At 43.4% G+C, this 27,999-nt stretch overlaps 9 protein-coding genes and 5 non-coding genes across 14 annotated transcripts in view; 9 read left to right on the forward strand and 5 right to left on the reverse strand.

The window, feature by feature from the left end:
* Positions 1-528: 528 nt before the first annotated feature.
* On the reverse strand, positions 529-2,278 carry LOC111597033 (facilitated trehalose transporter Tret1-2 homolog). The gene has a single exon (XM_023311548.2). The coding sequence runs from the start codon at positions 2,046-2,048 to the stop codon at positions 651-653; it is 1,398 nt and encodes a 465-aa protein (XP_023167316.2). The 5' UTR covers positions 2,049-2,278; the 3' UTR covers positions 529-650.
* Positions 2,279-2,695: 417 nt separating this feature from the next.
* Positions 2,696-3,238, reverse strand: LOC111597038 (protein PET100 homolog, mitochondrial). Its single transcript, XM_023311551.2, has one exon. The coding sequence runs from the start codon at positions 3,115-3,117 to the stop codon at positions 2,875-2,877; it is 243 nt and encodes an 80-aa protein (XP_023167319.2). The 5' UTR covers positions 3,118-3,238; the 3' UTR covers positions 2,696-2,874.
* Positions 3,239-3,430: 192 nt separating this feature from the next.
* LOC111597031 (rho GTPase-activating protein 21-B) lies at positions 3,431-7,650 on the reverse strand. The gene is made up of 7 exons (XM_023311546.2): positions 7,193-7,650; positions 6,863-7,113; positions 6,007-6,807; positions 5,777-5,940; positions 4,539-5,558; positions 4,105-4,439; positions 3,431-4,034 (listed from the first exon to the last, which is right to left on the reverse strand). The coding sequence occupies exons 1-7, from the start codon at positions 7,327-7,329 to the stop codon at positions 3,677-3,679; spliced, it is 3,066 nt and encodes a 1,021-aa protein (XP_023167314.2). The 5' UTR covers positions 7,330-7,650; the 3' UTR covers positions 3,431-3,676.
* A 113-nt stretch (positions 7,651-7,763) lies between these two features.
* Positions 7,764-8,758, forward strand: LOC111597036 (methylosome subunit pICln). The gene is made up of 2 exons (XM_023311549.1): positions 7,764-8,076; positions 8,148-8,758. Exons 1-2 carry the CDS (start codon positions 7,958-7,960, stop codon positions 8,749-8,751), a joined length of 723 nt encoding a protein of 240 aa, XP_023167317.1. The 5' UTR covers positions 7,764-7,957; the 3' UTR covers positions 8,752-8,758.
* A 30-nt stretch (positions 8,759-8,788) lies between these two features.
* LOC111597037 lies at positions 8,789-9,597 on the reverse strand. The gene is made up of 2 exons (XM_023311550.2): positions 9,066-9,597; positions 8,789-9,004 (listed from the first exon to the last, which is right to left on the reverse strand). Exons 1-2 carry the CDS (start codon positions 9,447-9,449, stop codon positions 8,927-8,929), a joined length of 462 nt encoding a protein of 153 aa, XP_023167318.1. The 5' UTR covers positions 9,450-9,597; the 3' UTR covers positions 8,789-8,926.
* A 973-nt stretch (positions 9,598-10,570) lies between these two features.
* Positions 10,571-11,085, forward strand: LOC111597039 (putative uncharacterized protein DDB_G0283223). The gene is made up of 2 exons (XM_023311553.2): positions 10,571-10,633; positions 10,720-11,085. Exons 1-2 carry the CDS (start codon positions 10,630-10,632, stop codon positions 10,929-10,931), a joined length of 216 nt encoding a protein of 71 aa, XP_023167321.2. The 5' UTR covers positions 10,571-10,629; the 3' UTR covers positions 10,932-11,085.
* A 25-nt stretch (positions 11,086-11,110) lies between these two features.
* LOC111597030 (E3 ubiquitin-protein ligase Smurf1) lies at positions 11,111-21,061 on the forward strand. Its single transcript, XM_023311545.2, has 7 exons — positions 11,111-11,232; positions 11,300-11,338; positions 17,190-17,426; positions 17,488-19,723; positions 19,792-19,991; positions 20,058-20,221; positions 20,290-21,061. The coding sequence occupies exons 1-7, from the start codon at positions 11,178-11,180 to the stop codon at positions 20,572-20,574; spliced, it is 3,216 nt and encodes a 1,071-aa protein (XP_023167313.2). The 5' UTR covers positions 11,111-11,177; the 3' UTR covers positions 20,575-21,061.
* Positions 12,604-15,486, forward strand: LOC111597032 (NADH dehydrogenase [ubiquinone] flavoprotein 1, mitochondrial). The gene has a single exon (XM_023311547.2). The coding sequence runs from the start codon at positions 12,836-12,838 to the stop codon at positions 15,416-15,418; it is 2,583 nt and encodes an 860-aa protein (XP_023167315.2). The 5' UTR covers positions 12,604-12,835; the 3' UTR covers positions 15,419-15,486.
* Positions 21,062-22,344: 1,283 nt separating the features above from the next.
* On the forward strand, positions 22,345-22,417 carry Trnaf-gaa. Its single transcript has one exon. It is a non-coding gene; the product is annotated as a tRNA-Phe (tRNA).
* Positions 22,418-22,692: 275 nt separating this feature from the next.
* On the forward strand, positions 22,693-22,765 carry Trnaf-gaa. The gene has a single exon. It is a non-coding gene; the product is annotated as a tRNA-Phe (tRNA).
* A 386-nt stretch (positions 22,766-23,151) lies between these two features.
* Trnaf-gaa lies at positions 23,152-23,224 on the forward strand. Its single transcript has one exon. It is a non-coding gene; the product is annotated as a tRNA-Phe (tRNA).
* A 344-nt stretch (positions 23,225-23,568) lies between these two features.
* Positions 23,569-23,641, forward strand: Trnaf-gaa. The gene has a single exon. It is a non-coding gene; the product is annotated as a tRNA-Phe (tRNA).
* A 344-nt stretch (positions 23,642-23,985) lies between these two features.
* Positions 23,986-24,058, forward strand: Trnaf-gaa. The gene has a single exon. It is a non-coding gene; the product is annotated as a tRNA-Phe (tRNA).
* A 116-nt stretch (positions 24,059-24,174) lies between these two features.
* Positions 24,175-27,999, reverse strand: part of LOC111597120 (flocculation protein FLO11) — a 44,492-nt gene continuing 40,667 nt past the window's right edge. The window contains exons 5-9 of the mRNA XM_023311680.2: positions 25,930-27,995; positions 25,546-25,861; positions 25,252-25,382; positions 25,015-25,182; positions 24,175-24,941 (exon numbers count right to left, since the gene is read on the reverse strand). Coding sequence (XP_023167448.2) covers positions 24,621-24,941; positions 25,015-25,182; positions 25,252-25,382; positions 25,546-25,861; positions 25,930-27,995 — 3,002 coding nt within the window. The 3' untranslated portion in view covers positions 24,175-24,620. The remainder of the gene's footprint in view (positions 24,942-25,014; positions 25,183-25,251; positions 25,383-25,545; positions 25,862-25,929; positions 27,996-27,999) is intronic.

Here is a 27,999-nt window from a genome sequence, read left to right on the forward strand (position 1 = left end):
CGAGCCTTGGGCGTCTCTCTGTCAGCCCAAATCTCTTCAAATTCGGCAACTACAAAACCTAACGATACGAACTTTGAAATATGTATAATCCTATACGTTGCGCACTGTAACTTAATATTTTTCCTTTCAAAATCGTGTCTCATATCTTAAAGCCGATAAGAAATCAATATGACGACTTGATTTTTTAAGCATTACTCAAAGATAATAAATTTCTGCCGACATCAACAACTGCAGATTGTCATAATGAAAATTTTTAAAGCACTTGCAACTTGGGTATTATTATTTGCTTGATGACAATATAACTTGTTGAATATATAGATTGTATCTTCAGCTGTTTATTCATTTCATGCAGCCCTAGCTATCTGTAGATCGCTGTGAGACGCAAGTCTCGGCGTTCCATTAGCGTGTCAAAGCTCTAATTGAGCTACAAATTATTCCTGAATTCCCACACTTTATCAGAGAGATTATAAAAAACCCATCTCTAATATAGAATAATGTAACCCAAGCACAAATCACAATCCAAAAAGTTTGGTATATAAAAATATATTTCGTACTTATTCATAGAGACTATAGCTATACATAGACTAGATCTAGAGCTAGAAATAGAATACATACATATAAATATTCATATATAGATATAAATGTAGGCTCTACTTTTCGTTATTCTCCGAGTCGTTGGTTTTCTTGCTGCCAGCTAGGATCAGTTGAATCTCGGTGATCGTTTTGCCCTTCGTCTCCGGCACACAGATCAATACGTAGACAAAGCCGAGGACAGCGATGCCGCAGAATATCCAAAATGTGGGTCCTGATCCAATGCCGTTCTTTAATAGCGGAAAGAGTTTAGTGACCAGGAAAGCGGAGAACCAATTGCTGGTGCCCGCAATGGAGCCAGCCACACTCTTCACGTCCTCGGAGAACAGCTCGGCCATGACGAGCCAGGGACCCGGGCCGAAGCCAATGGAGAAGAAGATAATAAAGAGGAGAATGCTGGTGATGGGCAGCCAGCCAAGGGAAGCCACCGACTCCTCGTCGCTATCGCGCATCTGGAAATACACGCCCATCAGGCAGGTGGTGATGGCCATTAAGAAGGCAGAGATTAGTAGCAGAATCCGTCGGCCAGCCTTGTCGATAATCGCCACTGCCACTAGAGTCATCACCACTTGCGTGGCGCCAATCAATATGGTACAAACGCGGCCGCTCAGTGAAGAGCCAACATCCTCGAAAATGGACGTGGAATAGAACATGATGGCATTGATGCCCGTCCACTGCTGCAGCGCCTGCAGCGTTACGGCAATGGAAATGCCTTTGAGGGTAATGGGACGACACAGCGCTTTCCAGAGGCTGACCTTGGGCTCATCCGTATTCTTGTTAGTCTCCTCTATAATTTCATTCAACTCAGCTCTGACATCACAGTGCTGACCACGCAGCCAAAGCAGCGACTTAACGGCATCGTCCTCGCGTCCTTTCATGGCCAGATAAACTGGCGATTCGGGCATAAAGTAGTGCACTACAGCGAAGATCAGGGGCAGCATGGCACACAGTATATTGATGGTCAGCAACGGACAGTAGCCACCAATAATATAGCCGTACAGCATGCCCGTGACGGTGTTCAGTTGAAAGAAGCTTCCGAGAGTGCCACGTGTCGAAATTGTTGATATTTCCGTGCTGTATAGGGGGGCGCAGACGCAAAACGCCCCGCCGCAGAAACCCAAGATGAAGCGTCCGAAATACAGCATGATCACACTGTTGGCAAAGAGCATCAGAAACCAGCCAACCATGTATGGTGGTATCAGAGCCAACATGGTTGGCCTACGACCGATCCAGTCGATGACGAAACCAGCAGGAATGCATACGACGGTGGCGCCCAGTGTTAGGAGTGAGGAGATCCAGCCGAATTGATCGCTGGAAATCGGAAACCCATAAGCCTCCTCCTCCGTTAACATTTGCTCAACGGGCGATGACCAGCCCATGCTGGCGCCCATGCAGAAGGCGCCAAATGACGCCGACAGTCCGGCTATGTATTGGGGCAAAACTTTTGCCTGTGCCATGTCTAGATCTGTTCCGTTCGCTATAACTGTTAAAATTTAACTGAATGCCAGTGAGCAACCGTTACTTGGCTTGATAATTAGTAGCCGTCGCTGCCAGCGTCGATAACCCTCCTCCTCCACCTTCTCCTCCTACGCTTCTGCTGCGGAAACTGATAAATCAAGTGCAGCTGACACTGACTGGGGCGCGAGCAAAGCCATCAAACTGAGTTTAAAACGTTACCTAATTAAAACTATAGCAACTCTTCAGCAATATATATAAATACCGTGTGAAAATGAGATAATAGCAGCCCCTGAAACACAGTTGGTTAGCGTTAACATAGCTTAAATTCATTTCTAATCTCGAGAGCTGGTCGAGTACACTACGCAGCTATAAACAACAATTCAAAAAGTACGGCCGACGGTCAACTGGCGGTCATCAGTTGGTGGCTGTTATGCGTCAGGCTCTGAATGGAGTGGACCATCGTAGCGGCATGTGGCTAACTCTCCTTGACAAAGCAGACCGTAGCCATGCCGTGCTTCATTGATAAGTGGATTGTTTACTGCAGCTGTCATGTAATCATAGTACAATTGCCGCTGATAACGGCCCATTGAATACTTCAACATCGGGCTTCCAATAAGTTACACTGCAAACAACCTCAGAATTATTTTGTTTTCTTTTTTAAAAGTGCTTTATATTATGACCGTGTAAAAACAAGTTCAATATTGACTCTGCAAGGCATTTCCACAGTACTTGCTCAATATGCCACTTGTCTTATATAACGCAATTGATAAATACAAAAACAATCTTTAAACAGTTAAGAAGCAGTTACTCGTTGAAGTTCGCGGTTTACTTCCTGCGCTCCGCCTCCTCCATTGCACGCATCATATCTGCATCGTGCTTCTGGTGGTGCTCACGTATGGCACGCTGCAGTTCCTCGTGATGACTCTTGCTTTCCGGTGGGTAGAGCTCGCGCTTCTTTTTAGTCACCCATTCTTCGAAGTATTCGGGCTGATTGAATATGTGAAATAATGCTACGGGGAATGTCATGTACATGCCCATTTTAGCCACCTCAAGTATCCAGGTGCCCATGTTGCAGTTTAGTTACTTTAATCCGCAAATTTCGTGAAAACTACTTCCTCAATATTATAATAATTTTGTTTTGTATTTTGTAGCCAAGCGGCTGTCAACAATAATCATCTGTTTCTCAGTGCTGTAAAATGCAATATAGACTCGCTGCTACCTAACAGTCATCGATAACAAATCGATGGTTAAATATTTAAATCACAATTAACCCTTATGTTAACACACTTCCGTTTTTAACCAACTTTCAAGTACTCCGACACAATGATTTTCTTCGAAGTTAATAAAATATTTTTATTAAATGAATATAAATTGTATTCTTATGTATTGTGAATATTTATGGGGCATGCATTTATAATGTATAAAGTTAAAATTATTAATTATTTACGGTGAAAACGCGGTCAATTACAAAGCGAAAGCGTTATTCTTATATTTAAAATGCTGTCCTATTTGAGCAGCTCGGTTTGTTTTTGAAAACAATATCAAGGAAGCAATATATATATTTTTGATGACAATTTTTTAAAACCGTGCAACGGTTTTAACGTTAAAATGAGTGAAACACTTAAGGCTACAGTGCCGTTTCGCCTGGATACTCCGCATTAGAAGTAATTAGCAGCTTCTTCGTTAGTAAATGTTCACTTGAAATGTTTTCCTTATTGTGCGGATCATCATGAACGAGCGCCGTCTTCAGTGGAGAGCCCGCTGAACGTTTGCGTCCGATATTTAAGCTACATAGAGGTGAAGCAATTGCCGGTTCATTGCCATCCAAGCAATACAACAAACTGGGACTCAGCTCTGACTCCTCGAAATCCTCAATGTCCTCAATGTCCTGTGTCGTGTTGGCACCACCAAAGTCATCCGAGCGGCTGGCAAAGGACAAATCCGCTGGACTCGCCGTCAAGACACTGCGCGTAAGCAAGTACTCTCTAGAGTTTAATTAAATAATTATTGCAATTATCATATAATACATATAATTATCATAAGCAGAAAACCCACTTGAAGTCGCTAGACAGCGCATTATGAGGCTTTCCCGCCATTGAGGGCTCCAGCTCCAATTCATTGCTGTTGCTATTGCTGCTGCTGCTCGTCCGTTGCCTTTGGATTTGTAAGCTTTGCTGACGTCTCAGTATGTCCGCATAGCCACCTAGGGAAGTTGCATCTTCACTGTGCAGCACAGGCGGTTCCAACTGTTTACTGGGCAGCAGCACCTCCTCCTCCTGCTGCTGCTGTTGCTGGTCGAGAAAGCAGCTCTGGTTCTGTGGCTTGTCGCCATTGCCCAATGCATTTAACAGCATCACAGGCTTGCGGGAGCGCGGCGTCATAATGGATTCCTGCAAGACATCAAGGATTAGTCATTTTTCTTGGCAGAATGATCGTTCGTCATGCTAAGTAACGAGATAGTTTTAGCTAAGTAATCATGCATCATTTACCTGCATGGCTTTGGGCATGCGCTGCGTGGACTTGGTTATGGGTGACATGGACCGACGTGCCATACGCAATGCTGGAGTGCTTGTTATCAGATCCAAATTTCGATAAACACTGCTCTGCAGCAGCTGTTGGTGGTAGCTGACATCAACTGCCATTCCTAGGCCACCGGGCAGTTCATTGGAACTGCCGTTTATCTCGGACAAGGTGTCATCATCGGCATCGTCGTCCTCAAGATCACTATCGTCCACATCCTCCAGCAGCGGTGCATCAGCAGTCTGCAAATGGGAGCCAATATGCTTGGTATCTTCGCTGCCGCTGGGACGTCGTTTGAGCGTTGCCGAGACACTGCGCACCAAGCGTTTAGTTGTCTCCGGTGTGCTGAATGGAAAACGCAGATTACCCATACTGACACCCTTCATCAGCTTGCGCGTTATCGACTTTCCCATGCCGCTGCTGGCTGTCGTTGTTGCCGATACCTCCACAATAGGCGTTAGCGCTGACTCAGGATCGTCTTCGCCATCGTCATGCACCTGTGGCCGCAGACTACACAAATTAGGCTCGGACTTGTAGCGCGAAGATTGCTGCACTGGTGTGCAGGGATTCGAGTATTCCTCAATCTCCAGCAAACGGCGATCATTCCATGCTACGGTCTTCTTATCAGCCACACCAATCAGCTGCTGGGCAACAGCTGAGATGATCTTCGCCGGCGTCACACAGCACGTCGAATCGATCTCGTCCAGCTCCGACACAGCAGCTGATCCAGTGGGCAGCTCATGCGAAGACTGCCTGCTCACAGGAGCTGAGTGGCTGATGTTAGCGCCGCAACTGCTACTATCCGAGGATGATTCGATTTTCAGGGATGTGGATGAAATGGACTTGTGAAGCGCGTGCATTGTATTAGTGCCAGATGATGTCGATGATGATTTAGTGACGAGTCTCGATGTGGGCAATTGCATCGCTGGCGTTGGACTTTGGAACAGCACACGTAACTTCGGGGTTTTGGCATGCGTTAGATTGGGCGTCTGAGCGAAGACACAAAAACAGATTCACATGCAGTTAGTGCACAAGACGAGTAAATGAAATCAATATGAGAATAAATATAATCAATGCAGAAATTGCTTATATATATACGAAATTATTAAAGCGGACAGACGATTTTTGGCAATGACAATGCAAGCTTAAAACAATAATATATGCATAGGTATATAAGATATACAAAAACCCAACAGCCGCCACCCACCTCAGATCCGTTCATGGCTTGCAAGGCAGGTGCTCGTTTCGGAGTACGTGACATGAGACTCTTATGGAATATATGTTTCTTAATCGAGTCACCCAAGGATTTGGCGCTACGAGTTGCCTCGTTGTTCTTTAGACGATTCATAACAACCAATTGCAATGGAGTACCTGAGAAGAGTAATAAATAAATTGCAATTCAGTCTTATAGAAATATCTATATATAGAGTTCTATACCCTGTCCATTTTGCTTGTTAAACTGTTTGATTAGGCGACGTTTTTTTGAAGATTCGGGTAGACTTTGAATGTGTGCATATAATTGCGCCAACTCTGTATCTGTGTTATTTGTATTTGTTGCTGCTGCAGTTGCGGCACGATCTACAAAAGTGTACACCGTGTTGACCGTTGAGATGTCCGATATTGATTCGTCAAGCGTTTGCTCCGGCGACATTGTTTTCTTGCGTTTGCGTTCAAGAAAGTACGCCCGAATATCGGTCGCCAGCTTGGCGGGCACTGCGAAGATCTCCATGCTGCGGCTAATCATGTAAGCAATAATACTAGACATTCGCTTTGCAGTATAGTGCAACACCTCTGGCGGCAGGTTGCGTGGGCATATTAGATGCGGGGCGAATAATGTAGCCAGATTCTCGGCGGACATCTTGTTGCTGTCCTCATGTAGCGCAACAGCGTGCAGCATTTCCATAATGTGTTTGAGCAGCTCACGATGCTCATCCGGCAGCAAGAGAATCAACAACTGCACCGAGTGTAACAAATGCTGCTGCCTTTCCAAGGAAGCCGGTGTCTTTTCCGTAAGCGTTTGACAAAGAGGCGCAATTTGCAGATGAGCTGGATAATGAGCATCTGTTAGCAACGGTTCCGGCAGTTCGGCCAAAAAGCTTTTGAATACGGTAGCACAGTCGTGCGCCGAGAAGCCAGTCTGCTCCAGTTCCAATGGTTTGTCCTGCTGAATATGCAAGCGCAACTCATTTTGACGCGAAACTGCGCCCGTTTTACGAAAGAGTCCCTCCTGAGTGATATCTGGAACAATTTTCTCCCTTAAACTCAAAATGGCTTGAGATGCTTTGGTACTTACTCTTTTCCAGCATTAAGAATGCCTTTAGTTCCAGCATATGCATTTGAAAACCAGCATCGATTTGCTGTTGGATGCATTCGGTGGGACTGTTACCCACCGATTTGCTACCATGGCCAGCGGCACAGCCGGCAACAGTGGCAACGCCTGGAGCGTTGCCAACATTGCCCAATCTGTGCTTCTTGGATAGCCTGTTCCACTTCTTAAGCTTTCCTTTGTCCTCGTATACAATTTCATGGCAGGCTAAATCAAATCTACAAATGACGCAGAGATAGAGAGAGAGAGAGAGAGAGTCAGTAAACAAGCACACTCAATAATTCACAATTAACTTACTCATCGGTGTTCAACTCGAGCTCAAATGAGAGATGCATGCGAACGAGAGATTTATATTTCTCATAGTTACAGGTGCGCATGCGCGACGCTAGCTCGAGGTCATTAAATTCGTTGATATTCACGTATTCCATGTCCATTGTTGGTTTTGAGGCGTGTTCTTTTTCAATCGAATATAATTTTGTTACAGCTGCTGCTGTATACCACTTAAAACAGGAACACCAACACCAACAACAACAACGACGACGACGACGATCACAAAAACAACAACAAAACGAAGTACAGAATTGCTACTAGTCCTTGCAATTTATAACTTTCTCCATATACTTATAATTATATTTTTCACTATATATTTTCAATAAAGCATACACAATTCGCTGTAATCTGCACTTTCCATGTTTAGTTAGTTGTTAAACTGCGTATAAAATTTTCCGAAAAAATCGCAAGACGCTCTAAACCAACCGCTGTGAATTGAAATTCCAGAGTTGCTACGCTCTGTCAAAATATGTGCACAGTGTAAGCAAACGTCAAACACTGTTCCATGTAATTGTCTTAAAGAATTTTGTGTAACACATATTGTTGTATGCTTTTTTACAATATATTTACCCTACAATATCGTTGTGGGACGGTTTTTGATGGGCTTTCAATTTTTGCCATAAAAAAACTGCTTCGAGTTTTCACGTTTAGCAACACTGGTCGAGTTTGCCGCTGCCAGACGTACCGCAATTCTGTTTATTATCGTGTCTTTTTTGATAATATTCTATTAAAATGGTATTAATAATGCCTATTAGCCCACCCGAGCACGGTCTTTTGTATACCGCGAATAATATCAAGCTCAAACTTGGAGATAAAATTGTTGGTCAGGGCACAATATACATTTCACAAAAGTGAGTGCAAAATTTTTTCTGCACACTCGAAATATTTAGCATTGTTTTTTTTCCGCACTTGTTTTTTTAAGCACGCTGTCTTGGCAGCCGGCGGATCTTGCTGAAGGCATTTCGATTGAATGGAAGCAAGTTAGCCTGCATGGAATTTCTTCGAATCCTAGAAAATGCATTTATTTTATGCTTGACCGGAAAGTAGAATGGGAAGGCGTCTATATGGGTCTGACACCCGAAGTCAATGGTCAGAACGGAGGTGGTGGGGATGAGCTACGTCGAAATGCTGTTGCCATTGCCAATAACGAAGTCGACGAGGGCAACGGCAGTGATGAGCACGACCAGGACGATGATGACGACGACGACGATGATAATTTCGAAGATGCTGTCGATCAGCAATTGGATGAAGTAACCGAGTGCTGGTTGCTGCCGGATGATATTCACACTGTGGACACCATGTACAATGCGATGACCACTTGCCAGGCCCTCCACCCTGATTCAGCAGATAGCAACTCCGAAGATAGCGATCCGATGGAAGATGCAGGCGGTGTTGGTATGGCCTTCGATGATCAGGACATGGTTGAGGATGCACATACATTAGGACGCAATGGCGGCGAAGTGGGAGGCATGCAAAATCTTAGCCTCGACGACGACGATGAACGATTCGAGGATGCGGATGAATAAGGCTGCAAAAAGTGCACTAACCTAACTACTCCCCTAATAAACATAACATACATACGTATTTATATATTTGAATATTTTATACAAATTATAAGTCTAAAGAGTACGAATTGTGAAAATATCTGATTAGCTTTTGGAATACTATATATTATACTAAACGCTGTAAGCGCACCAAGTCTTATGCGTTTTCTTTCTTTGCCTGCTGATAACGTTTCAGTTCTTCTTCAAGCTGCTCTTCGCTTACGGGAGTTGCGAGCTAAAAATACGTAGACGTTTTAATACATAAATACTTGTATGTACATTCCATATATATTTACCGCATCGGCCACATCCAACATGATTAATGCCTGCTGATATGCGTCACCTTTGGACGGTACTTTGTCATAATTCCAGTACGTAAAGTCCTCAAAGGTGCCAGTCAGACGTAGTTGACGTTGTTCCTGATGCGGGTCAGTTTCTTGCACGACTACGCCCTTAAACCCTTTGGGCACTGGTTCGCGCTTACCCAATAGAGGATAGCCTCGCAGTGAATTTGTTAGGATGCCGGAACCATATTCTGATGATTCCCGCGTATAATTGTTGAAAAACTTATCCACATTTCCACATTCGCCATTGCCATCGATTTTAGCTGGTAAGCAATGGAGTTGCAGTGGCCTCTTGTTATCCAGTTGCTTAGCATCGAAATCGAGTGTTATTGACATTATTTATTATTTTATTTTATATATATCTCTTTTTTTTGCTAATACTTATGTATTTGGCACCAAAATAAGCCGAAACACGAAATCCCAAATAAACACCGCCAAATTGTCCAGTGCTGTGCAACGACGGCTTAGCAAACTAGTCAGCAGTGTAAAAAAGTGTTTCACAGCACTACGTGTTGGGACGAACCATAAAATGGCGTTTCTCGTTGAACAAGATCTGATTTCTGCGCGATATTAGCATTATATAGTTATAAACATAATAAAAGTGTGGGCCAAAACAGCACAAGTGATTCAAAATAATGTAGTTATATTAATTGAAAGCAAAGAAATTGTTGTAAAATACAGTAGTGTGAGCATCTAACGTGCTTCATTCGTATTCAGTTGCCGTTCATACATACATACATCTATTATTTGCTCTCTCGCCGTCTCTCCGTAAGTATAAAAACGAGAGCAGTGCGTAAAAAAGCGAAAGAATATTTTTGTTGCAAATGTTGTTGCATTGAAATACGTAGTGCATAGTTAAAAGCTGCTGCATGCATACTTCTATGTAAGTGCATATATGCAAAACTTATAATAACTAACAAGTGTGTGGCGGGCAGGGCGTTTACAATATTGCAAATTCTGTGGAAGACGTACACACACAGGCACAAACAAAATAGTATGCACCCATACAAACGCATTGGAAAAAATTCAAGTTAATTACACGGCGAGTGAAATACTTGCGTATGTATATATATTAAATATATACACAAATAGGTTCATAGTATGTGCATTATTTAATACAATTTATGAAATAATAAAAGTCAGTATTCGTAAATTGCTCGCACGCTGGATGCCTGCCTGCAACGGCTGTGTCCAGTGCATGTGTGTGTGTGTGTGCGAGTGTGTTTGTGTGTAACATGTGCGTGTAAAATGGTTTTAAGGCAGCATCAACAACAACAAAAGCAAAACAGTTTTGGGTGAGTTGTGTGTGCTACCTGCCAAAGCCGATTTTGTTCAGTTTTTTGCCGTGTCTTTTATTTCTCTTTTTCTCTTCGCCGGCAGAGTTTTGCCTGCATTATGACACATACTCTAATACTAATACTCAGGGATTTCATTCAGTTTCAAAGCTCTAAAAACCACCCACACAAATGCAAATGCTTATCTAAACGAACGAACGAACGATCGCTTAGTTATCAAAATGCGTATGTACTAATAAAAGAAAAACTAATTCGTATAAATTCAATTATGAAACTCATAAATAATCAGTTTTGTCATATTTCTATTGCAGTTTGCGTTCGCAGTGCCAACCAACAACACATGAATTATAAATATTTCTCTGTGCAAAAAATGACACACAACTGCAACTGCAATAGCAATAGCAATAGCAACAGCAACGGCAACGGCAACAGTAGCAGCAAATCTCAAGGCTACAACAAGAGTGGCACCAGCTGCTACACCAATACCAACAACAACAACAACAACCACAACTGCAACAATTGAGATAATTTTTGTTTGCTATTTCTTTCTACCTCTTCCTTTTACTTCGTTTCAATTAATATATGCTGCCAACAACAACACAATTATAACAACATTTAATGCCCAAAAATGATCAAAAACATTGTCCGACAGAGCAATTGTTTTATAAAGAAATAGCAGATAATTCAACTATATATATTTATATATATTTTTATATATACCTATGTAAATTCAATTGCAAAAACAAAACAAAATTAAAAGTCTGAAATTATGAATAAACTGGATTATCCACGTCGCAATGGTACACATAAGATACGAATAACGCGTAAGTAGTAAAAAAATGCATAAATAATTATGATTATTTATTAATATATGACTATTTTCTCTTACAGTATTGTGTGCTAGAAATTTGGCGCGCAAGGACTTGTTTCGTAAGTATAATTCATATATCTGAAATTAATAATTGATTTGGAATCACAACGAACAAAACAGCAAACATGGGCACAAATATGGGCACAAATGTTTCTTTCCCGTTGTTGAGCTTCGGTGCGTTTTAACGTGCTACGTACCTCGGGTGTTGTAGCTAAATTTAGCATTTCCTTTTGTCTACTTTCATTTTTATACAAATTACCAGCAAGAGTGAGTGTGAGAGGGTTAGCGGGAGGAAGGGAGGTAGGGAGGTAGGTAGACAGCGCTAGCACAAATCTCTATCTACAAATTAGGGTTGCCATGCCATTTATATAGGTATATACATTCATACACACACATATATATATATATATATATATATATATACATCTATCTATTTTTTGTTATAATTTGTTTACACATAACTAAAATGAATTATTACTAATTTACTTTCATTGTGTTGCCCTCTCACTCATGCACGCACAACCCAATTTGTATGTATGTGTGTGTGTGAGCGTGTGTTGTATTTCTCTTATTCATTTTTTTACACTTCGTTGCACTTAAATCACGCGGGGGGCGTCCAAACGACGACGACGACGGCGTTGCCGTCCGCATTGCCTAATGTTTCTAATTTTTTATATGTTTTCTTCAAATTATAGTATATATTATTAGTTTGATACGCATTCGACAGGTGTTCATGAGGGGAACCCCAAAAAAGGAGCTGCCATTGGTGTGGATTTCTATGCGATATGAAATGGCACAGAAATGCTAATGTGTAATTAACAGCAGCATGCCAAGTAGCTAGCGAGCTGTAGACTTGATGTCACTTTTCTATGTTGCAGATTCAGTTCAAGTCGTCATCAGTGCACTTGACTTACATATGGTTGGTTGGGTTGGGCTGGTCTGGGTTGGGTTGGATTGTGAATGTTTTTACGCCCATGCAAATGGGTACAAATGGCACAAAAGTTGGCCGCTTTTTGTTTATCGTTGGACTGATTAGATTCGTGCTATGAGCGAGTATCAAACTGGGAACGTTGGGAAAACCACAAACGCAGTCACGAACTGGCTAAATGTGTGTGTGTTCTAGGGTCTTACGCAGAGGACTTGACACTATCGGAAAGCGTTTGATTTCTAGAAAGATATATAAATAGATATTATGAGCTAGGGGAACATATGTTATGACGAATTTTTTCTATGACCCCAAACGTAACAAAACGAAACAACGCAAAATAGTTTTGAAAAGTTGACTATAGCATTTTCTATATTCGTTCTGTAATGAATATGGAAATGTAGAAAACATTTTATACACTATTGGACTTTTCAAATTTCAAATTTTAAATTTGTGGGTTTAATACAAAATATGTTCGGAAAATAAATACCCATGAGCACAGACAAAATATATGTGTATATGTATGCATATACATGTATGCTTGTAGTAGACTTGTTTTTGTTATCACTAGCAAAAGGTGCAATAAAATAATTTAAATTGTGTAGAAACTTGGCATTAAAGAAATACGACGATGTTTGCACTACTATTGCGCAATCAAGTGCCATCGAGTTGCAATTTTCCTTTTGCAATTTCACATTTGCGACGTACGTTGGCAGTTAGGAAAATGCCGCATGAACCCGATAAAGGTCTAGATGAATCTGGTCAAATTATGGAAGCTATGAAAACACAGAAATTGGACGATATGCGGATCAAAATCAACGAAGGGAATTTTGGCAGCCCAGCATCGATTCTCTTGGCACACTCGACTGATGGAAAGCACGTGCTACGCCTAAGTATTCGTCACGTGGCGACACAAAAATATAATTCAGTTATCTTTTTACCCGCAAAGATGCCGAAAACTATGACAATGTCCACCCAGGCCATTGACAACGATTCCGATACTAACAAGCAGGCAGATCAAAAGACTACCAAAGTGAATGACAGCGACTCTGATACCAAAATGAAGGCAAATCAAGAGTCAAACGATTCGCCTGAGAAGGAATCGGATGTCTCATCTAAATTTAAAAGAATGTATAGTAATAGGGAGTGTTCGAAACCGTTGCGCTCTATTAACCGAACGACCAAACCAGAATTTTCTGAAAAACGACATGCGTACGTACGTGAATGGATAAGGAAGTGGAAGGAAAATCGGATTTTAGAACCCAAAGCTAAGCTTAGAGAAAAATTAATAAGGAAAATTCCGGTTCACAGTAAAATGTTGGAAAATTTTCCGATCAAATCAGTTCGCAAAAAAAACAAATTTCCGATAAACGCACGAATTCTTGAAACAGACGATATTGAAGTTGCCGAAAAACTAGAGAATGCCAAGAAATCTTACTTTAGGTATAAAAAACCAAAACCAGAACCAATAAGATGTCATTTCAAGATCGAGCAAAGAGAGATGAGGAAAATCGCCAAGAACTTGGGGAAAACCTCTCCGTTGAACGACAGCAAAAACTCAACTACACAGAAGTCTTTAACAAAGCCGCCGCCAGGATCTGCAAAATCGTTTTCCACTTTTGGACCGGCAAGTCCACAGGCAACAGAAGTCTTAGAGGGACTCAAGGTTCCCGGAGTGTCGACAATATTAAGCGCTGGGAAAGCTGGTCCTCCGGCCAAGCCTGGAACAGGCGGTAAAGCTCCTGCATCAGGAGCTGCAACAGGTAAGCCGCCAAGCCGACCGCCTCCACCAAAGGGTCCTCCCCCGGGAACACCTCCACCTCAAACTAAGACAACATTTGGACCACTGAAAGATTCGGATCGTATTTTCACAAATCTATACGGGCGTCACGACTGGCGCTTAAAAGCGGCCATGAAACGTGGCGATTGGTACAAAACCAAAGAAATAATCGAGAAAGGATCTCCCTGGATTATTAATGAAATTAAAACATCTGGTTTGCGTGGACGAGGCGGGGCTGGTTTTCCCACTGGTCTCAAATATTCCTTTATGAACAAACCGCCCGACGGTCGTCCTAAGTTTCTAGTAGTTAACGCCGATGAGGGCGAACCGGGCACGTGCAAGGATCGAGAGATACTCCGTCACGATCCGCATAAACTAGTGGAGGGGTGTCTCATAGTTGGCCATGCGATGGGGGCCAATACTGGTTTTATCTACGTGCGCGGTGAGTTCTTTAACGAAACCTGCAATCTACAGTACGCCATAGCTGAGGCATACAAGGAAGGATTTCTGGGTAAGAATGCCTGTGGATCAGGCTATGATTTCGATCTCTATATACAGCGCGGCGCTGGTGCCTATGTGTGCGGCGAGGAGACATCGCTTATCGAATCCTTGGAGGGTAAGGCAGGAAAGCCGCGCAGCAAGCCGCCCTTTCCAGCAGATATCGGTGTCTTTGGCTGCCCCTCAACGGTTACCAATGTGGAGACGGTGGCTGTGGTATCCACGATTTGTAGGCGTGGAGGTAAATGGTTTGCCAGCTTTGGACGCACCCGCAACTCGGGCACAAAACTTTTTAATATTTCGGGACACGTGAAACGACCCTGCACAGTGGAAGAAGAACTGTCGATGCCCACACGTGAGCTCATAGAACGACATGCTGGAGGTGTTACTGGCGGCTGGGACAATTTGCTAGCTATTATACCTGGTGGCTCATCAACGCCATGCATTCCTTTGGAAGACGCATCGAAATCTATACACGACTATGACGGTTTGATGGCTGTGCGATCCTCTCTGGGCACTGGCGCCATCATAGTGATGAGCAAGAAAACGGACATTATCAAGGCTATTGCACGACTGTCTGCCTTTTACAAACATGAGAGTTGCGGCCAATGCACGCCCTGCCGTGAAGGCCTGCACTGGGTGCACCTGATCATGCAACGTTTTGTTACTGGTCAGGCGAAGCCCAGCGAGATCGACATGCTGTGGGAAATAACCAAACAAATCGAGGGGCATACCATATGCGCCTTGGGCGACGGCGCTGCATGGCCACCGCAGGGACTGATTCGACATTTTCGACCAGTCATCGAGGAGCGCATGCGTCAGCATGCAGAAGCGACAAGTGGCAAAGCGACAGCAGGCGCCGCCGCCGGCACTACCACCGCCACCGCTAAAATGTCCGTATCCGACGGCGGCGTTAGCACCAGCAAGTCTTCATAAGTGTTAATGACGTTTTATTTACAATAAAAGCCTTTTCTTTGCTGGCTTACTTCATGCAACAATGACTTCCGCTTGCTGCCGAGTGAAAGTGCAGCCAATTGTTAATTTTACACTAAGTAGTCCGACTGAGCCACAAAATTGTGCCACGTAGCGTTAAGCCAAATGGCGTTGAACGACATGTGGTCGACAGTGGGTCGGGATACGGTAGTCAGTCGATGGCATTCAAGAGACCAGCTCAAGCCAGACACTTTCCCATGCATGGCTCGGGTCCATGCATTTATAGATACTGCTTAATTGTTTCGCTTATGAGAGTATGCTCAGGTCGACTATGTGCATTGCCATCATTCTTGCCGCTGTTTCCTTTTACTTTTTGCCATTTTGCTTTTGTGTTCTTTGGAGCATAAAATCAATCAACAGCTGTTGAACTCGTCCGCAGTTCAAATTACCCACACACACACACGCGCGCGCACCAGGTGTACAGACACAGGTGCGAGCCAGGCTGTAAATACAAGTGCATGCCATATGCATGCCACTCAAAAGGATAGCAAGCTAACTGATATTTAATTTTAATGACTTTGATAGCAATATGTATATATATATATATATTCTATATATCTATATACCTACTCAAATAATCTTAGCTTCATTTGCTTTATTACCATCTCTTTAGTCTGTGCATAAATCACTGCTAATTGTCTCTGGTATAAGGCATACTGAAGACATAGTGCTCTACCTTATCAACTGAATCAAGAACTGGGTAGCAGATTGATCCCATGGCATCTATTGGCACTTGGCCTCGTTTATGCTTTTGGTTCAGTATTAAAGACAGTTATTAAAGCGTCGCTGTGATTTAATTGAAATTTGTTGCCCTCTGCGGTCAACGATTCACAATTATATGAACTAGGCTAATTGAATGAGCATTTCTCGTTAGCGTCGCTCAGCCGTGAGGATTGAAGGGCGGCGTTCCGGGTATGCGAGGATATGGTTGGTTGACATGTGGTCGATTCCAGCGGCGATCGTCGAAAGGTGCAGCCATTGTCGAAACGGCGCAGAGCGCCATCAGCGCCAGCAACAACCAGGCGATAAAGGCGCTGAAGCGTATGGAAGCCATAACTTTTGTGATTGGTGGCTGCGTCAATGATGCTGCTGCTTATATATGGGTCAGCCAGCGAGTGTTCTCTACGGGGAAGACAAGTAATCTGAAATTGAGTATATGGTATATGCTTCAGAGTGTGATTACCCTCAGTTGGCTGACAAGAGACTAGAGAGGGGACTCACAGGAAAGTTGCTTTTCTCGATGATTAGAAGGCCGTTCTGATAACCTACTCGAAGCCGTTTATTTCAATTGTGTCACTTGACGTTGTCGATGTTGTTGTTGATGTTTCTGTTGCTGTTTCGATTTCCGGTTGCGGCTCCTCCAAGCATCGTGTGGGTAGCCGTCTGAGATCGATTGCGATGCGATCAGGAAAACCAGGATGGCGATGGGGTATATAGTTATAAGCAGGTTGCATTGAATGGATTATTAACCAAATCAGCAATAGAATTCGAAACATTCTCTATTATATACAAGCTGCAGCGAGATTATTGTATTTTAAGTCTAAACAGTTTTGACTCGCTTATGCAGATAGAGACAGAGACTAAACGAAGCTTTGCCAGGTGTGTCTGCTCGGTGTTTGCTTATATAGGTTGCAAAATTTGCGACATGCAATCGATTTAAATAAATAAAACTAATCAAATTACTAAAATTACCTCACTTTAATTTGCTATGTAGGGTTGCCCGATCCGTTTGCAAAAGTTCAGGTGGATGGCACCGGTCAGGTCTATTCAACAGAGATAAGTAAGTCCTCGCTGGACCCCAAATGGAATGCGCACTACGATCTGTTTCTGGGGCGTGGCGATTCGATAACAATAACCGTTTGGAATCAGCGAAAGATACACAAAGGCAGCGGATTTCTGGGCTGTGTGCGCATTCCCGCCGTGACCATACAAAGTCTAAAGGGCACAGGATGTAAGTAGCTCCGCATATGTCAATTGAAATAATGTACTAAAGAGTGTTCATAATTTTGTAGTTCAACGCCTGGATCTTGGTAAATTATCCCCTGACGACGATGAGTTGGTGCGCGGTCAGATCATCATTTCGTTGCTTGCCAAAGATGGACCCTGCAGTGGCAACCCGCTGGCCATTGTGGGACCTAGCGGCGATGTGCGTGGTCCGTCAGAGGAAGAACCCTCAGTGGACCATCTGCCGGACGGCTGGGAGGAGCGACGCACGGACAACGGTCGCATCTACTATGTAAATCATGCGACTAAATCAACGCAATGGGATAGACCCAGAGTTGCGGCAACGCCAGCGGGGACAAAGTCGCCGCAGCAGCGCCATCAACACAACGGCAACAATGTGGACAGGCAGCCTCCGGCAGGTCCAACACGTTCCACGACTTGCACAAATCTGCTCAACGGTCACAGCAATCGTCAAATGGCGCGCGAGATGTCAGACGAACGGCGTCATTCAACGGAAATACTCTCTAGTGTGGGCGTGGGCGTGGCGGGCGGTAAAGAGAATACCAGTCCCAGCTCGGGTACAACGGGAACGACGACCACGACAACGGCCACACCGGGCAAAAAGTCAACACCCAGCCGAGCAGGGAATGCGGCACTAGAGCCCTCTACGCCCAACAACAGCACCAGTAGTAACAGCAGTAGCAACAACGCGACAACAACGACAACGACGGCGACTGGTCGCCTGCATAGCAGCAACAACGACAATCATGTAAAAACGCCAAAGCATCAAACATCGACAGCACTGAACGGGCATGCGCCTGGCGAGGCGACGCCCACATCGCCTACTGGCCAGCAGAATTATGTGAATGGAAACGCACAGAGTGTCCAATCTGCGCAGCCCCAGCACTCTAGCAACGGCTGGCAACCAGAGGATGGTACGGCACCCACAACGACAACACCTGCAACAACACCGCCACGACAGAGTCCCACAACTGCAACAGTTGCAACGTCATCAACGCCTGCCACACCCACAACCGCAAGTAGCAACGGCAATGGCAACGGCAATGTACATAGTCCCAATGCGAACAGTAGTCAGCCAGTTAGTAGAACGGAAAGGACGCCTGCAACGGCAACGCCTGCGCAACGTTCGCAGCGCCGTAGCTCACGTCAGGCAGCAGCAGAGGAAGCAGCGGCACGTCGACGATCATCTCGCGGTACGCGAAATACTGGTGCAGGTGGTGCGGCAATGGCTGGTGGCTTACGTTTCGGATCTGCGGCGGTAGCAGCTTCAAATCAGGCGGCGCGTCCTTTTTTGGATCTGCCACAGGGCTATGAGATGCGCACCACACAGCAAGGCCAGGTGTATTTCTATCACATACTCACTGGTGTATCCACATGGCATGATCCGCGCATTCCACGCGATCTTGACACACAGCATCTGACGCTAGACGAGATTGGGTCGCTGCCAAGCGGCTGGGAACAGCGCAAAACGGCCTCGGGTCGTGTTTACTTTGTAGATCATAATAATCGCACCACACAGTTCACGGATCCGCGGCTAAGCGGAAGCATACTGCAAAGGATATGCAATGGCAGTGGAAATGTGACAGCAGCGACACCAAATAGTGCAGCAGCAGCTCCACCACCAACTGCAGCTCCACCGCAGTCTGCAGCACCCCCACCTGCGCCTTCGAACACTGGCAGTACGACAGCCACACCGCATCGCAGAGCTACGCCGCATATTGTAGCGCCGGATCTGCCGCAAGGATTGCTGGAAGGTGCGGACCTGCTGCCAAAGTATCGACGCGATTTGGTTGGCAAAATGCGGGCATTGCGTTCGGAACTGCAAACTTTGCAGCCACAGTCGGGCCACTGTCGGCTGGAGGTATCTCGCAGCGAGATCTTTGAGGAGAGCTACAGACTGATTATGAAGATGCGCGCTAAGGACATGCGCAAACGGCTCATGGTCAAGTTCAAGGGTGAGGAGGGCCTGGATTATGGGGGTGTGGCACGCGAGTGGCTACATCTGTTATCCCGCGAGATGCTCAATCCACATTACGGCCTATTCCAGTACAGCCGCGACGATCATTATACGCTGCAAATCAATCCCGATTCAAGCATCAATCCAGATCATTTGTCCTACTTTCATTTCGTTGGCCGTACTCTGGGTATTGCCGTTTTCCATGGCCATTGTCTCGATGGCGGCTTCACCACTCCCTTCTACAAGCAACTGTTGAATAAACCCATCACACTAGGTGACATTGAGGGTGTGGATCCCGAGCTGCATCGCAGTCTCACTTGGATGCTGTACGTAGATGCAAACATATTAAACGGCTTTTAGTTTGCAACCATTAAATGTGATTTCAATTTTGCAGTGAAAGCAATATCAGCGGGATTATCGAGTCCACATTTAGCGTGGAGAACAATAGCTTTGGAGCTCTGGTGGTGCATGAACTAAAGCCCGGCGGGGCATCAATTGCTGTTACCGAGGAGAATAAGCGCGAGTATGTAAAGCTTTATGTGAACTATCGCTTTATGCGCGGCATTGAGCAACAGTTTTTGGCACTGCAAAAAGGTCAGTATATTGCTCTTTATTATACATATGTACAATACTTACTCAAACCCATTTGTAATTTGTCAGGCTTCTGTGAACTGATACCCAGCCATTTGTTGCGCCCATTTGATGAGCGCGAATTGGAATTGGTTATTGGAGGCATCTCTAGCATCGACGTCAATGACTGGCGCAACAATACGAGGATGAAACATTGCTCCAATGAAACACCGCAGGTTCTGTGGTTTTGGCAGGTTCGATATATATTTGCCTCATCAGTTATTTTGATGCATTTTTAATAATGAAATATGCTTTGTTTCAGGTGGTTGAGTCGTATAGCTCTGAGATGCGTGCACGTTTGCTACAATTTGTGACAGGATCTTCGCGGGTGCCGTTGCAAGGCTTTCGTGCCCTGCAAGGTTCTACAGGTGCGGTGGGGCCACGCCTGTTTACCATACATCTAACAGCAGATGTGCCCACACAAAATTTGCCCAAGGCACACACCTGCTTCAATCGCATTGACTTGCCGCCCTACGAGAACTATCAGCTGCTCTGTGACAAGCTAACGCAAGCCGTCGAGGAAACCTGTGGATTTGCTGTGGAATAATTACAACGCTCACACCCATACACCCACACACACACACATACACACATACACACATACACTCTTAGACATACGACCGCATTCTTGTACACTCATTTTTGCATTATATCACTTGCAACAATATATGAAAGCGATTTGAAATCAAAATTATACTGGCCTGTGTGCCCCCAAAAATATTGCATTGGAATTTGTCTGTTGAAAAATGCTCCGCAATGCTGTTTAGTGTTTTGCTGCGCCTTTTGCAGCTAAGAAAATGAAATGATAAAACAATTTAAACTGACTTATTACAAACATATTTATGTGTTGCCCACTCAAAGGCGATAGTTCTTAAACATAGTTACCAAGTGCATATACACTCAAACGTACATACATACTTACACGTATATCTATATATATACTTGTATTCAGCTGTCTACCCTTGGCCTTTGTTTGTTTACGTCGTGTTATGAATTGTAGTTTTAATTATTGAACCCATATACATATACATATACATTTTACATTTATATATATATGTATATAAAACATATATGTATATATATATCATAGTTGATAATTAGGCGTAACAAAAACAACAACCACGATAACAAATTTTTATAATTGTAGGCATTGAACCAGCAATTTAGTGCTTTTGTTTAGTTTTAAATGCATTTTTATGTTTACTAATTATATTTTGTACATTTATAAAGAAATCAAACTCAATGCTAAGTTTTTTTATTATTGTTACAATTGTCTTTAAATATATATACACTCACACTCACACACGCACACACTTTCTAAAAACATTCAGTCCCACTAAAAGCACTTTATACATATTCATAAAAAATGTAATTTTAATTGAAATATTTACTCATCATTCACCCTCCCCACACACCAAAAAAAACAAATACAAAACAAAAAACACTTGAAAAATTACTCAATTATTCTAATTAGTTATTTTTTTAAATTTTTAAATAAATGAAAATTATTTAAATTGAATTTGATTAAATATTTCATTTTGAAGCTGGCTCCAAGCTATGTCCGCGTTTAAATGTATGCCAAAACTAATTAAAATATTGCGCGGAACAAATTACATATACGTAGGCATATGATACGTTACAATTGAAACACGATACGAATTGGACAAATTTCTAGAAAGTGATATTAGTAAAAATTTTAACTGTCTTTGAATCAAATTGTAACAATTAGTAGTTATATAAGAACCCCTAGAACGAACATGTATTGATTTCATTATCGCGGAAACATTTCTATTAAACGTAGCATACAACAGATAACAGACAAGAGACAACATACAATACACAACAGACACAACCACAAATTGAATGTTAACTTTTTAGCTCTAGAGGGCCCTATCTGAAATTGATAAACTGGCAACTCTATGAAGTTTAGTGGAAGTTATTAAAAAAAAGATTAACAAATCGGTGTAAACAATCTTTAATAAAAATTTATATAATCAAAGACTTAAGAAGTAAATCACAATATATTGAACTAAACGTTTCTGTCTATATTTTTCATTAAATTATATATATTAGGGGCTCACACATACATACAGTTTTGTATATTGTGATGTTGCAAAATGAAGAAAACCAATAGAAATAAAGCAAAATCAAAACCATAAATACTTTATCCAGTTCTTATTTTTATTATACTGTATTTTAATAATATTGGGTTAATCAAACTACAAAAAAATAAAATTAGAACTTTCGAGTATGGGTAATTTTTTCATTTTATGGTCTGTAAGAAGAAAATCGAACTTAGAACCATAGTATTCCATGTGCCGAAATAGCTCAGTTGGGAGAGCGTTAGACTGAAGATCTAAAGGTCCCCGGTTCAATCCCGGGTTTCGGCAATGATTTTTTTTAATTCATATATATTCCTTCCTTATTTAACTTTATGCATTGCTCTTACATTTTGTAAAAATAGGGTATAAAATACTGAACAATATTATACTCAGAATTTGGGATGATAAATCTTTTGCCATAAGTGCGATATTTTTTTGTTTTGGATCGCAATGATTATATGTTAATTTATTTCAATATGTAAGACTTGCAAATAATAATGTTATGAACTTTGCTTGACTAATCCTGTGTTGGAAGTAACACATTTGGCAGGACAGCACCAACTGCCGAAATAGCTCAGTTGGGAGAGCGTTAGACTGAAGATCTAAAGGTCCCCGGTTCAATCCCGGGTTTCGGCAAATACTTATTTTTTTTAATTTCAAATTGATTTAATATTATTTTTCCGAAGACATTTTTGTTATAATTTTGATTATGATTATGATTTATGGTTTTAATTCCATTTTTAATAGTAGATTATCGTATATATATTCAATATGTTGAATGAATTAGCGAATATCATAGCAAATAAAATAATAGAACATTTTTCAGACACAACTTTCTAATAATAGAAGAAATGTAAATATTTATTTATGCGTATAAAGTATATATATATTTTAAATGAAATACATTGGCGTCTACGATAGTATAATATAATTGTGTGAAAGCTTTTAGTAAAGACTTAAACCATGTAATTTTGACACTATCGCTTTTATTAAGTGGTTAATTTGATAACACAAAAACATGTGCCGAAATAGCTCAGTTGGGAGAGCGTTAGACTGAAGATCTAAAGGTCCCCGGTTCAATCCCGGGTTTCGGCAATGATCACTTTTTTTTTTTGGCATTTAAATTTTTTTGCAAATACTACCCTAAATTATCAATCGTTTTGGTAGTTAACGTTGGTTAACTTTTTGTTTGCTTATGGAAGCCGAACTGTTTGTAAAAATTGGGAAGGTGACGATGTCATACCAACGATATGGGTTTATATTTGCTGCATACCTTAATATCACTTAAAATCGTAGAACCGTCGTTCTCATCAATTATAGAGAGTAAAAAATGTTGCGTAAGGGGTAAGTCCCATTAAAAAATGCAGATAATCAGATATATTTAAAGTTTATTGGAAAGGTTTTTGCGAGCAATGCTACGAGGCCCACATCATACATGTGCCGAAATAGCTCAGTTGGGAGAGCGTTAGACTGAAGATCTAAAGGTCCCCGGTTCAATCCCGGGTTTCGGCAATGATCACTTTTTTTTTTTGGCATTTAAATTTTTTTGCAAATACTACCCTAAATTATCAATCGTTTTGGTAGTTAACGTTGGTTAACTTTTTGTTTGCTTATGGAAGCCGAACTGTTTGTAAAAATTGGGAAGGTGACGATGTCATACCAACGATATGGGTTTATATTTGCTGCATACCTTAATATCACTTAAAATCGTAGAACCGTCGTTCTCATCAATTATAGAGAGTAAAAAATGTTGCGTAAGGGGTAAGTCCCATTAAAAAATGCAGATAATCAGATATATTTAAAGTTTATTGGAAAGGTTTTTGCGAGCAATGCTACGAGGCCCACATCATACATGTGCCGAAATAGCTCAGTTGGGAGAGCGTTAGACTGAAGATCTAAAGGTCCCCGGTTCAATCCCGGGTTTCGGCAGACTCCATTTTTGCTTAGTTTTACTTTAGTTTTTCCATTTTTCGCTTTCCTTTAAAACATATTAAATAAATATTTTATATTGTCAAATATATAATTATTCTTTTATTGATTGCCTAAATATAGAGTTGGGTGAATTGTAATATATTATACCGCCAGTAATTAAATTAATTAATGTGACTACAATATAATTACAATCTAGCATTAACTAAAAGTGCATGACTATTTATTTCTGGAAGCTCACATGCGAACTCCTAATTTCCATATATGTTACATACAGAACAAGTATTTTCGATTTAGTAAATAATAAAGATGATGGACATCCAATAAGTGTATAAGGGTCAGGTAGAGACAGCTCTATAAGCTAGGGCTACTCACAGATATAATGTGTTTATATAGTACATAGATACCTGCCTTAATGTTATTTAGTATGTAAATATGTTACTGAGCAGCTGTATAATTTACTCATACGTACAAAGTTTAAGCTATTAACTTGCAACTAACAAATCGGTTGCAATTTTCTAAAGCTAGAGCATGGTTAGTCTTAGAGTGGCTGGAGACTAAACTAAAAATCTGGATCGTAGTCGCGGGCATAACGCGTTCGACTCGCGTGATTGTTGTAGCTGTACATCTGATGCGCATCAGCAAAGGCGTCCGGATATTGATGTCCGTAGCCCTGCTGATGTCCTGTGGGATATTGCTGCTGATGATGGTGATGATGATGATGATTGTGTGGCGTAGCCCGCTTCAGAGAGTCGCCCTTCTGCGAATATGTTGGCTGCTGATCATAGAAGTAGTCGCCACTGCTGTGTGCTGGATGACGAGTCGAGCGCCAGCTATCGTAGATGTTCGAGCTGTTGCTGCCATGCATCGAATTGGTAAAGCGCTGGCAACAGAAGATGAGAAGAGAAAGCCTCTGATTATTGAAAGACATATCAATAGGAGATTACGTTGCTTACCTTTGGCTTAATGGGCTGCTTGGTGTCGTTCCAGGGATCGTCTATGTTGTAGAAGTCATCGACTCCATAGTTATCCGCACCGCCCATGTGATTTACCTTCAGCTCATTCAGCATGTCATTGGTCAAGGGAATCGGAGTCTTTTTAGCGCGCTTCTGACGATTAAGCAGCTGCAGGTACGAATTAATTAACCTCTAATATTAACATCTTTATAAGCACGCTGGGAGTCTGAAACTTACCACTGTGACACCAAATATAACGACAAAGACAAGCGAACCCACGCCTATGACAATGACGACGATGGCCCACTGTGGAATGGGCAGATCGTCCTCGGCAAACTCCACATTGGTGTGCAAATTCTTGGCAATGACTACGAAAAGACAAATGGTCAGGATTAGCTACAACGTGAGAACATGTTCTTGTTGGTTCCCTATAGCCATAGCCATGTGTGACTAGTATCTTCAGTATTTCCTTGCAGGCTTGAGGATTCTAGTCGGATACTCCCCTCAAGAATGCCCTTAATTGTAACTCACCACTGAATTCGGTGGCCATGGGATCAATGTAAAATTTGCCCATTTGATAGCTGGCCTTGACGAGCTGTTCCTCCTGGGGTCCGGACACGCTATCCGTTTCGTTCTCCTGTGCATCCTTTTCGGGCAACAGAGGCGTTGTTGGCTTGGTTAGTGCATCGTGGAACAGCTGTTTTATCTCCAGAGTATCCACATCCTCGGTGATATTGGCCAGCTCCACATAATAGTCCACCAAAACGCTGCCTTCGCTGAAGCTATCGATGCGCACTTTCTTATACCACTTGCTTAGCTGAGGTGCATTGGAGTAGACCTCATTGAGCTGGAAATGAATGAAAGGTTAGGCGGAAGAGAGAGAGAGGGGGGGATGAAATCAAGATGAGATCCCACCTGTGCTTCTAGCTCGTGAGCCAGATTCTTCCACTCGAGTGTGTTGTGATCCAAGAGCTCCGGCTTCCAGGCGACGCCATCGATAATCTTGATAGTTGCTTCCAGGTCACAATCTGCCGTACAGTGTCCGGGTTTCGTGGGCCTTGGAGTTGTGGTAGTCGTCGTAGTTGTGGTTGTGGTGGTGCTGCTTGTGGTCGAGCTGGAGCCCGCTGCTGTCAACAGATCCTCGAAATTGATGGTCTGCGCATTCAGCTTGTCTATGGACAGTGGTGTGGTGGGTGGCGTGGGCCAGCCAGTGAACTCGGTGGTGGCGCGTGTGGGAGGACCCTTCTTAATCACCACAGGCGGTGATGAGGGTGCCCCTTCGCTGCCCTCGTGCGGAGTGTGTGGCGTGGTCAGTCTGTGTGAGCCAAGCCGTTTGTGGAAGCCTTTGGGAAAGACGACCTTTAGGCCGCTACCGGAGGTGCTCTCATTTGCAGACTTCTCAGTGGTGCTGGGCACCGGCTTGGAGGTAGATGCCGGGTGGATGGCCTTCGACTTGTAGCCCGGCGGTAGCAGCGACGCTAGCAGCTCGTCATCTTCAGCTGCCACATTCAACTTGGGCTTGCTGGTGCCGTTCAGCTTGAAGCCAGGTGGCAGCAAGCTGCTGATATCATCAACCTTAAGCGGAGTGATGCCAGCTGGCAGCTTGGGCTCATCTTTCTCCTTTGGTGCCTTATAGCCAGGTGGCAGAAACTTGCTCAGATCGTCAAAGGGAACGGCAACGGCGGGCGATCTTTGAGTTGTTGTTGTCGTCGTTGAGGGGCTAAATCCCTTGGGCAAAAACTTCGAAATGTCCTCAACAAGAACTATATCCGGCTTCGACGTGGTCGCATTTAGCTTATAGTCTTTGGGCAGTAGCGCTGCGAGGCTATCATCGAACTTGATTTCTTCAAACAAACTTTCTAGCACAGCTGCTGCCTTCGTCGTGCTTTGGTCTGGGCTGGCCGTCGTCGTTGTCGACGTCGTCCTCGGTGGCTTGTAGCCCTTGGGAAGGAGACCTGCCAATGTGACATCCTGCACGGTGACTACACCGTTCTTGAAGGAGCGACTGATGGTAGAGTTACGCGCTGGCTTCTTCGATTGCTCCTGGACGGGTGCTTCCGTTGTCGTCGTTGTTGTTGTGGTTGTTATCTTGCGGTTCTTATAGCTGGGCTTGGGCTTAAAGCCGACTGGTAACAAGCCGGCTAACTCATCCATTTCACTCTCATCGTAGTGGTGCACCTTCAGCTTGGCGCCGCTGCTGGTGGTGCTGGGCGCCGAGGTGGTGCGTGGCTGGAACTTCCGAATGTGGGGCGCAAATCGTCCAGCGCCCGTTGTCATCGGGCTGGCGGGAGTGGACGAGTCCATTTGACTTATGATGGGATATTTGCCCGAGAGCACGCCACTGGACAGCTCCGATTGCACACGGTCTAGCTTATCGATGATGCTCTCCGTCGAGGCGCCCTGCACAGGCAACAGTTTCTCCGTTGTGCTGGACGAAGAGGGAGACGTTGAGGTAGGCGTCGTCGAGCTGGGCTCCTCGCTGCTCTCATTGAAATCTGCCTGCTTTTGCTGGTGCTTCGAGTGCACCTTACGCTCCAGTTCAGAGAGCGTTTGCTTCGTCTCCTCCTGCTCGATGGCTGGGAAGGGCAGGAAGCGTGCTCCATTAATGCTGCGACTGGTCTGTATGGACGCCACCACCACATAGCTCTCGGTCACATTGGGCGTGGCTGCCTCCTCTGTGGGCAGAGGCGTTGTATTGATGACATTATTGAGCTCCGTTTGATCCTCATCGAGCTGTGGCGCTGGCTGGCTATCGCTAAGAGTTGTGCCCAAGCTGCTGGGAGTCACTGGCGCCGGGTAAGCTGTGGAGCCATTGACAACGCTCTTCGTAGTCACCACCGAGATTATTTCCCGCTCATCCTCGTGCTCGTGCTCGTGTTCCCTGCTGTTCGCTGTTTCGGTGGTGGCCTTGTTGTCATGGCTGCTCTGCTCCTCGCTGACTTCCTCTTCTTCCTCTTCGTCGTATTCGTACTCCTCAGCACCTTA

This window comes from Drosophila hydei, unplaced genomic scaffold (genome assembly GCF_003285905.1).
Source record: "Drosophila hydei strain 15085-1641.00,03,60 unplaced genomic scaffold, DhydRS2 tig00000060-arrow-pilon, whole genome shotgun sequence".
Taxonomy (NCBI): Eukaryota; Metazoa; Arthropoda; class Insecta; order Diptera; family Drosophilidae; genus Drosophila; species Drosophila hydei.

Excerpts from the sequence above, each read along its gene's own strand:
- LOC111597033 (XM_023311548.2), bottom strand. The coding sequence starts at position 2,048 with ATGGCACAGGCAAAAGTTTTGCCCCAATACATAGCCGGACTGTCGGCG.
- LOC111597038 (XM_023311551.2), bottom strand. The coding sequence starts at position 3,117 with ATGGGCACCTGGATACTTGAGGTGGCTAAAATGGGCATGTACATGACA.
- LOC111597031 (XM_023311546.2), bottom strand. The coding sequence starts at position 7,329 with ATGGACATGGAATACGTGAATATCAACGAATTTAATGACCTCGAGCTA. Across the intron at positions 5,941-6,006 it reads TAACAAGCAAAATGGACAGG|GTACTCCATTGCAATTGGTT; the intron begins GTATAGAACTCT and ends TACTCTTCTCAG. Across the intron at positions 5,559-5,776 it reads AAGCCATGAACGGATCTGAG|ACGCCCAATCTAACGCATGC; the intron begins GTGGGTGGCGGC and ends GTCTTCGCTCAG.
- LOC111597036 (XM_023311549.1), top strand. The coding sequence starts at position 7,958 with ATGGTATTAATAATGCCTATTAGCCCACCCGAGCACGGTCTTTTGTAT. Across the intron at positions 8,077-8,147 it reads ACAATATACATTTCACAAAA|CACGCTGTCTTGGCAGCCGG; the intron begins GTGAGTGCAAAA and ends TGTTTTTTTAAG.
- LOC111597037 (XM_023311550.2), bottom strand. The coding sequence starts at position 9,449 with ATGTCAATAACACTCGATTTCGATGCTAAGCAACTGGATAACAAGAGG. Across the intron at positions 9,005-9,065 it reads TGTTGGATGTGGCCGATGCG|CTCGCAACTCCCGTAAGCGA; the intron begins GTAAATATATAT and ends ACGTATTTTTAG.
- LOC111597030 (XM_023311545.2), top strand. The coding sequence starts at position 11,178 with ATGAATAAACTGGATTATCCACGTCGCAATGGTACACATAAGATACGA. Across the intron at positions 11,339-17,189 it reads GGCGCGCAAGGACTTGTTTC|GGTTGCCCGATCCGTTTGCA; the intron begins GTAAGTATAATT and ends TTTGCTATGTAG. Across the intron at positions 17,427-17,487 it reads AAGTCTAAAGGGCACAGGAT|TTCAACGCCTGGATCTTGGT; the intron begins GTAAGTAGCTCC and ends ATAATTTTGTAG.
- LOC111597032 (XM_023311547.2), top strand. The coding sequence starts at position 12,836 with ATGTTTGCACTACTATTGCGCAATCAAGTGCCATCGAGTTGCAATTTT.